Source organism: Tauraco erythrolophus, chromosome 10, assembly GCF_009769465.1.
Source record: "Tauraco erythrolophus isolate bTauEry1 chromosome 10, bTauEry1.pri, whole genome shotgun sequence".
Taxonomy (NCBI): Eukaryota; Metazoa; Chordata; class Aves; order Musophagiformes; family Musophagidae; genus Tauraco; species Tauraco erythrolophus.
The window spans coordinates 33,601,111-33,610,264 of NC_141474.1; the positions used below are offsets into that span (position 1 = coordinate 33,601,111).

At 46.2% G+C, this 9,154-nt stretch overlaps 1 protein-coding gene across 1 annotated transcript in view; it reads left to right on the forward strand.

Moving 5' to 3' along the window:
• CACHD1 (cache domain containing 1) overlaps positions 1–8,101 on the forward strand; it is a 115,193-nt gene extending 107,092 nt beyond the window's left edge. Inside the window, exons 21-27 of the mRNA XM_086617440.1 lie at positions 462–548; positions 754–870; positions 1,821–1,972; positions 2,375–2,536; positions 4,155–4,232; positions 5,199–5,300; positions 7,863–8,101. Coding sequence (XP_086473566.1) covers positions 462–548; positions 754–870; positions 1,821–1,972; positions 2,375–2,536; positions 4,155–4,232; positions 5,199–5,300; positions 7,863–8,101 — 937 coding nt within the window. The remainder of the gene's footprint in view (positions 1–461; positions 549–753; positions 871–1,820; positions 1,973–2,374; positions 2,537–4,154; positions 4,233–5,198; positions 5,301–7,862) is intronic.
• The last annotated feature ends 1,053 nt before the right edge of the window (positions 8,102–9,154 follow it).

Here is a 9,154-nt window from a genome sequence, read left to right on the forward strand (position 1 = left end):
TTCTCAGGGGCAGTTATCTGGGGATCAGGCCCTTCGCTCTGGCATATTAATGCCCATGATTTTACATGCCTGGACGCAGTTTTTCATCGAGGGTATCCTGGCACTTGCATGAGATTTTGCCTACACCAGCATCAAATGCATATGTGTTGCACTGACAAGAAGGATGCATGCATCTAGGTCTGAGATTTGTCTGAGGCTCGTCTGCTTCTTAAATTTCAGGGGTGAGGAACAGATCAGAGAGGTGCTGGTAGCACATTGTCCTCTGTCCCAGTGCAGAACAGAGCAATCCCTGTGCTCCTGGGGGAAGGAGAAGGGTTACTGGGCAGGTTACTTCCGTCCCAGTGCAGAACAGAGCAATCCCTGTGTTCCTGGGGGAGGGAGAAGGGTTACTGGGACAGGTTACTTCAACAGGGTTAAATCAGGGTGCTGATGTGTTTCCTGTGTGTTTTCTGCCCCTGAAGAATGGAACAGAATGAATGTGAGTGCCCTTGCGAGTGCCCTCTGGAAGTAAACGAATGTACTGGCAACCTCACCAACGCCGAAAGCAGGTGAGAACCGACCTCCGCTGATGGGACAGCGTGTGACAGACGTTAATTAACAAAACCACTCGTTTGTTCAGGTGATACTGGATAGAATAGACAGTATTTTTAGTATAATGAAGCAGATGATATCGAACAGGTAAAAATTATGGTTTTCGTTGATTATACTTTGGCTGCTTCTTATAATACAATTGACTTTTTTGCCCCAATCCAGGAATCCGAGCTGTGAAGTTCATCAGGAGCCGATGACTTTCACAGCGATCGATCCGAGCCTGCAGGACGCGCTGCCGCAGTGCATTAACACTCAGTGCAACCAGAGAACAGAGAGCGGGTACGGTGGCCTTCTCCATCCCTCAGATACACTGGGTTCCTGACGTAATTAAGTGAAAACAGCTCTTCCTTACATGGTTTAAAGAAAAAAAAACAAAAAGGGACAAAAAAAAATGATGCTGCCAGAATAAGGTATCGTAGCACACACCAGTGATGGCATCACACCGCGGTGCAGAAACACAAGACCTCAGTATTCCCGTTTGAGACACGTAGCACCATTAATAGCAAACAAATGGCTCTTCCCGTCACACTTGGTGACTCAGAGAACCGAGGGTTGTGCAAGTGGCAGACTTGGTGTTGAAAGGACAACAAGTTCTTCCTTTTAGCAAAATGGATAGTGCTGCTGTGTTTGTCTGTCTTCTGGAGGAATGTGTGGGCTAAAGGGGACAGTACTTGCACGGTGGTGACTTTGGAGCACGTTAGAGATGGTGGCTGCCTGTCAGCTTCTAGTTTCCTGCTTCTCTGTTCGACTCCTGGCATTACGTAGAGAAGTTTGAGGGGTTATTTATTTTTTGGTAGTTAGGAGCTGTCTCCAGGGAGCTGAGATGGCGAGGACATACCGTGCCCTGACCAGGCTTTCCAAATCCTTTCTTCCGTCTTCCAAAGGATTGCAGGAAGAGGGTGGAACCGTAGTCAGACTTCACCATGCTGAGAAATGCCTTATTGGAAGAGTTTCAAGTAGGAAGTTTTCCCTTTGCTCAGACTGAATGCTAGAGGGGAAAAAAACAAAGTAGGCAGACTTGGAAGATGCAGCTTCCCGATATAACTTCCTTTGTGGTATCTCAACATTTTAATGAGAAGTTTTTTTGTGGCCACGCGTTACGTATGTGAGGGCTGACGGATGATTTTGGCCTCCCTCTGTCTCACAACTCTACAGTAGACTGAGCCATGCCAAATGAGAAGTGTTGAACGTGGAAGCCAGTGTGGTGGTCTTTCGTTTTTCGTTTTCAGGGACTGCTTTGGTGTGTTGGACTGCGAGTGGTGTATGGTAGACAGCGATGGGAAGACCCATCTGGATAAGTCCTACTGTGCCCCTCAGAAGGAATGCTTCGGTGGCATCGTGGGAGCGAAGAGCCCGTACGTGGATGACTTGGGAGCAATAGGTAACTCTGCCTTTTGAACAGATGCTGCATTTAACTGTTGGTGTTCAGGAATGTGCAGTTCCAGTGTCAGGGTGTGCTTCACGTGTCACGTTTGTCTCTTATGCTAGAGCTACATTAGCATAAAATAGTGCTTCAAGCAGTAAAGAAGCAGCATCAGGCCTGTTGTGGGTATTGCGTTTTTGAAAATACTGATGTGTAGCTGAGCGTAGCGATATGTTCCCTCCTTTCAGATGTACCCACCTTCTCTGAATTTCTTCTCTTTAAAGGGTGCTGTCCTGTGTGAGTGCAGTTAAGCACCCAGAAAGCCTTTGAGATCTTCTCTCATCTTCAGAGATGTCAATTTAAACCTTTCTGCAGAGCATTTACATTTTTTTCCCCTCTGTTTCGTCCCGTTTGATTTAGGAGACGAGGTGATCACTCTGAACATGATCAAAAGTGCACCGGTCGGCCCAGTGGCTGGAGGCATTATGGGCTGCATTATGGTGCTTGTCCTAGCGGTATACGCGTATCGCCACCAGATACACCGGAGGAGTCACCAGCATATGTCACCTTTGGCTGCCCAGGGTGAGCTGATAACTCTTGGGAGAGAAATAGTAGGGTGGGAATAAAAAAAACAAAGAAGCAACAAAAAAAACCCCACAAAAACCAACTAAACAAAAAAATAATCTGAAACCTCCTTCATTGGTTTTGTTTCAATGCGTCACCCCATTTGATTTCCCTTTTACCAGCTCCCGTCCGGGTGCTGGTGCACTGCTGCCCTCTCCTGGGTGCAGCCACAGCTGCTGCTGCTGCCCGAGGAGATCCTGCCCAAAATCCGTAACTGGATTCTCGTCAGGAAGCTGAAGTTAGGCTTTTCCTAGCACTAAACCGATAAGCCCAACTTGACAGCTTTCTGGACCTTGTCCTTGCACACCGATGGCCTGGCTTTAGTTCTGCACAGGAGTGGAGTTTTTGGGAGTATTACAGTTTTCACACTCTTTCTACTTGGGCTGTTTGGGACGTGTCTTTTTTCACTTGTGTTCCCTGCTTCTGGTCCGTGTGATGTTCATGGCATATCTATACATAGACAGATAAAACCACTGGAGTCTGAGAGACAAAACGGGGTGAAAGGATACCAGGCACAAATACAGACTGGGTGGTGAATGGATCGAGAGCAGCCCTGAGGAGAAGGACTTGGGAGTGCTGGTGGACGAGAAGCTCAATATGAGCCGGCAATGTGCTCTTGCGGCCCAGAAGGCCAACCGCATCCTGGGCTGCATCAAGAGGAGCGTGGCCAGCAGGTCGAGGGAGGTGATTCTCCCCCTCTACTCTGCCCTCGTGAGACCTCACCTGGAGTACTGCGTCCAGTTCTGGAGCCCCCAACATAAGAAGGACATGGACCAGTTGGAGAGGGTCCAGAGGAGGGCCACGAAGATGATAAGAGGGCTGGAGCACCTTTCCTATGAGGACAGGCTGAAAGAGTTGGGGCTGTTCAGCCTGGAGAAGAGGAGGCTCCGGGGTGACCTTATAGCGGTCTTCCAGTACCTCAAGGGGGCCTACAGGAAAGATGGGGAGAGGTTGTTCAGGAGGGCCTGTTGTGATAGGACAAGGGGTAATGGTTTTAAAATAGAGGGAGGTAGATTCAGGTTGGATATTAGGAAAAAATTTTTTACCATGAGAGTTGTAGAACACTGGAACAGGTTGCCCAGAGAGGTGGTGGATGCTCCATCCCTGGAGACGTTCAAGGCCAGGTTGGATGAGGCCCTGAGCAACCTGATCTAGTTGGAGATATCCCTGTTCCTTGCAGGGGGGTTGGACTAGATGACCTTTGAAGGTCCCTTCCAGCCCTGACCATTCTATGATTCTATGATTCTATGATTCTGGTAGAAAGATACAGAGGTGAGAGGTGTGATCAGGGCTAAGTACCTCTATGTTTGATTAAACCATGGCTCTGTTTTGAATCCGTTCACTTCCTTCAAAACGTAAAAGCCCTGTTTTTTTTCAGGGGGAGGTGGGGTGTGTTGTTTCCCTGGTATCCTTAGCCCCACATATCGTGGAAAAAGAGCACACCAAGCTCAGGCTGCATCTCTTCACACAGTAACACAACGTGCTTCCACTGTATTACCAGGGTGACAGCTGTTAGTAAGATGATCCAAAATTTTTCTTTTAACAGTTGCATTTTTCTGTTTGTAATGGTGTGTAGAAATGTCAGTGCGTATGTCAAACCTGGAAAACGATAGGGACGAGAGAGACGATGACAGCCATGAAGACAGAGGAATCAGTAAGTACAGAATCACTTTGCTGTAAAAAAAAAAAAAAGTTAGATTAAAGGAGCCATTTGATTTCTTAATGCACTAGAATTAAAAATCCGTGAGGAAGCCCTGTGCTGATTAGCAGTAGAAAATGACAGAACAATGTTTCAACTTAAACTGTAACTTACAGTGTACCTTTAGTCTCATGCTGAAAAATTACATTTTTTTTACTTTTAAAAGACAAATCTCCTCCTCTCAGTGTGGAGGAGGTTTGCCTTGTACGCTCCCCTCATCATGACCACTTCCAGCAATAGCTCTGATCAACTTAAAAATTGCAATTGTGACAGTACAGGGTATGGGAAACTCCTACCATTGCTCAGCCTTGGAAAGCAGAGGCCAAGTCTGGTGTGTACGTGGCAGTAAATCTTATTTGCCTTGATGTGGGATGCTCGTACTTCTGTGCTGTTCAGTAAAAATGGCATTTGCATACGATACTGCTGAACTGTAAGATGAGCCGGTGCACCTGAACTCTGGGAGACCTCCAGAGTCAGACCAGATCCCTGTCTCTGGCCCTGACTGAAACAGAACTAAACCATTACCCAAGATTTGAAACTGTGCCAACACTCAAAGTTTGAAAAATAAGCGTATCTGAGTTTCATGGCTTGCAACTACTGCTTCTCCAAGTCCTTTTTAGTTGCAGTTTGAGTCAGCTTTCAGTGCTGCCACAGGTTCTTTACGTTGGCATGGTAATTCTCTAACTTCTGTTTGTCCAAGCAGATGAGATGAATAAGTTCCACTGGATCTTGATCTATTTCATGTTTAAACACCATCTCTTTGCTCCCACTCCTCTGTCGCTTGACAGTCTTCTTAAAAGAAGTAGTATTGGAGAAGAATTAGTTTGCAGAAGGCATGTTCCCCTGCGCCTCATTTGTCCCACTCACATAATTCAGTAAAAGCACTGTCTTTAAAACCAGTTGTTTGTTTCTCTCTCCCAGTTAGTAACACTCGATTCATAGCAGCGGTGATAGAGCGGCACGCCCACAGCCCCGAACGCCGACGCCGGTACTGGGGACGATCGGGAACGGAGAGCGACCACGGTAAGACCTTGAATCGCTGCCCTGGCCCCAGGTTAATGGTTGTGGTTACTCAGCTTCCTCCAAAGGTCTGGCACGCTGCAGATAAGGCTGCCAAAACCAAACCAAACCAAACAAAAAGACTTTCCTCCTTGTTGGTTCACAGTTAAACAGTTCTGACACCCTCTGCAGATGATAGTCCAGCGAGGGAGCTGGTTTTGTCAGAGCAGTAGTGTCGCAGCAGCTACACACTGTGCTCTCCTGCCTGATTTTGGGTTCTGCCAGCCTCTCTGGGTGACAGAATTCACACCAACAGAAATGGTGCTGCGTTGACCACACTTTCTCCATCACCAACCCCAACAATCTAGATGTTCAGTTGAGACAATGGACCTCTCCTGCTTAACGAGAGAAAGCACATCCCTTGCAATCAAGTCAGCATCTCTGCTGCTTCTCTGTTTGACATGACACGCACGTTTTCCCTAAAATTCTAGCAACATGTGCTGGATGCCTGCATTTGCTGGGGTAAAGTAAGCATGGATTTAGAGACCAATGAGTCAGGTGCCCTGTAGCCCTTCTGTTGCACGTTCGGTCCATCCTGTCACTACACAAGGACATCTGACATCACCTTTAAGCAAACAATGATCAACATGAACTGTGTACGTGTATGGCAATGAAGGGTATTCAGCCATGTGCACTTGCCACACACACACACTTCAACCCTGTTTAGGTCCAGGGAGTTTTGATACGTGTCTCGTGCCCTGAGACTGCGTCATCTTAAACCTTGAAAGCTGTTAGAGGGGTGTAATGCTGTTGACTCACGGGGAGGCTTAATATAAATTAAGAGGAGGGTTAGGCAAGGCGGTCTGCCACAGATGGCAGCTCTGGCAGCGTGTCGTAGTGGCCGGGTATGTTACAGCAGACCTCTTCAATTATTAAGACAGCAGTTGCACTAATGGAATTGCTGAGGGACAGGAAGCCTGAAGGCCAAAGCCTTGGAACGCGGATGAACAGATGTCCGAGAGACAATCTCGCTCTAGGAGGAATTACCCTGGATTTGGGGCCAGATTACCTGTGCTGAGGCAGATTTGCTAGACTAATGCTCCTTCTGCTCCATTTCTTGCAGTCCTGGCAAATCCTTCCCATCTTTCCACTCAACACGTCAGGGTTAGCAGGGTGACTGTCTACCTATTTCTGAAGTGTGCGCTTCTATTTTTAGTTTCTGTAATTCCATCTTCTTCAAAGGGCTGCCCAGTCATCTTCCCCAGTTCCTCTCTGCCAGCTCGAAACCATGACTCAGACCATGGGAAATGAGAACCAGCTTTGGGCACTTAGCCTGATATTTTTAACACTCTTCTTTTAGGTGTCTCAAGCCGAAAACCTGACCGAGATGCTCAGAAGCACTAGTGGGTTTTCAGCTCTTAATCCTTCTCAGAAAACTTTGGCTGCTTTTCTAATTAAAGCAAAATCTTCTGCCTTTTAAATTTTGTTTGTGTTTTTGCATTTAGAAGTTACTGAGGTGCTGTTGTTTGTACTGCAAACTGGTTTTGAGTGGTAACAGCTGGTTTCAGAGGTAAATCCAAAGCTCATAGTTAACTACTACCACCTGCTTCAAAAGAAAAGGACAGAAAATCTCCGAGGGCCCTGTTAGGAGACAGCTTCCTCGCTGAGAAAGCACGATCCTGTCTTGCAAGGGTTAGCTGTGAGCTAGCTTTCCAGTGACATCATTTCCTTAGGATATCCCAGGGAATGCAATGTCTCATTACTTCTATAGACGGCTGATTTTGTTGTTTTTTTTGTTTTTGTTTTTTTTTTTAACTTCTCAGACTCCAGTAGCAGATATTTTAGCCAAGGGAAAGCCTCGAATTAATCGCACTGTGCGCGTGTGCTTAGCTGGAAGTGTCAGTACCGTGTGGTTTAATGGACCTGCTGTGTGGAACACTTCCACGTGGATTCAATAGATTTCCTTAACTGGATGGAAACTTCACCGACATTAAAAACATAGGCTTGGTTTTTGCAAATAGACCCTGGCAGGTGAAAAGTGCTCGCTTCCTCTTAAAAATACAATACTGTGATTATACAGCAAGATGATGCGAAGAAGTTTTGCTGCTTCCAGATGCAGTAGCTGGTGATGCTTCCTAGGAAAGAAATAGAGTTTGATAGGAATAGAGGTTAACGGTGGTGGATCCCGCCTATTTCTTCTCTTGTCTGTAAAAATCCAAGTATTATCTTAAAAGATCCCACCCCCAAAAGAAATTCTGTGACATTTTGTTTTTCAAATCGGTGCTATTGATTGTACCGTAACAAACTGTTGAATGCATGATTGGTTTTTTACTGTTTGGGGTGGTACAGACCAGAGGTCCCCAGAACTTATAAACAACCAACGGTGACAGGGAAAGGGATCCATTACGAACTTAGAGGAGAGGATGGGTTTGTTTGGGTTTTTTCTATTAATTAAAGAAAATTAATTGTTTTATTCTCTCTGAAGCTCTGACTCTGATTCCACAAAGGGTGCAGCAGTCAGCACTGTGGAATATTGACCTTTTAAGTCTTGCTTTCCATTCTTCATCCTGCTGATTTATTTTCCAGGCTACAGCACTATGAGTCCTCAGGAAGACAGCGAAAACCCTCCCTGCAATAACGACCCGTTGTCGGCTGGCGTTGACGTCGGAAACCACGACGAAGACTTAGACCTGGACACGCCACCTCAGACAGCTGCCCTGTTGAGTCACAAGTTTCACCACTACCGGTTGCACCACCCAACTCTTCACCACAGCCACCATTTACAGGCTGCAGTCACGGTGCACACTGTGGATGCGGAATGCTAAGGAACGCCGACAAAGAAACGTAACTGGTGAACAGCGATCCGTGCAGCGGCGGGCGGCTTTGTTTCCGTGCTTTTCCCCAGGAATGATTTCACCGACTTCCTGAGTAAACTGTTAGGCAGAAACGCTTTACATTTTTTATAAATGTAAGGCTGGCTCTGGAATGGGAGGGAAACGTGCTTGATGGATGGACCTGCCATAACATTTAACGAAACGGAGCAGGAGGCACGTTAGACCTCCAAAAAGTGGGACGCAAGTTTATACAGCAGCTGAAGCTTTGGAAGCCCTGTTACGCTGAGCCAAGAGGAGAGAGAGAGCTTCAAAGAGCTGGAGAAGATTTGGTTTCCTTAACTGGAAGAGCAGAAATCTGTGCAGCTGAAGGCTCAAAAAGTGCCAGATAGAGGCGGGGGGGTGGGGGAAAGGCTGTTGGTTTCTCTGCCGTTTGTTTCACGCGTAGAAAGTTCACTGCTCTGACAGTTGCTGTATGGAACCTGGGACAATGCATCTCAAGATTTTTAAGTAAAAGGATTATTTTTCTACTATTTATTGAACTTGAAAACTTTGGGGGGAGGGAAGGGAGAAAACCCGTTAGCAATTCTCGACAACTACCACATATATTCTGTGATGGTGAAGTGGTTCTTCTGAGGAAGACATCTGTTTCTTATTAGCTGATATTCATCCACTGCCCCTCTCTGCAAAAGGGAAAATGAAGAAGTCCTTTCCGACGTGTTTACATTAGGAATGCTTTCCTTTCCACCATTGTTTTCTGGAATCAACAGAACAACCTGTAAACAACCTGATTTACATGGCAGTATTTTCTTCCTATTTGCAGAGGAGAAATCCTGTACTCCGTTACTAAAATTCTGAGAATTCTGCCCATAAATCTCCCCGTCTTTACCTCTTCGATCATCCTTAAAGGTTCCCTGTGTGGAAGTAATAAAGAATTTATTTAGCGTTAGTTACCAGCTAACTCCAAACGACATCGGTGCCGTTATTCTGTTCCCTTAGGACACTGTCAAGATCAGAAGTAGGGAAAAACCAGTGTTTTGTAAAACT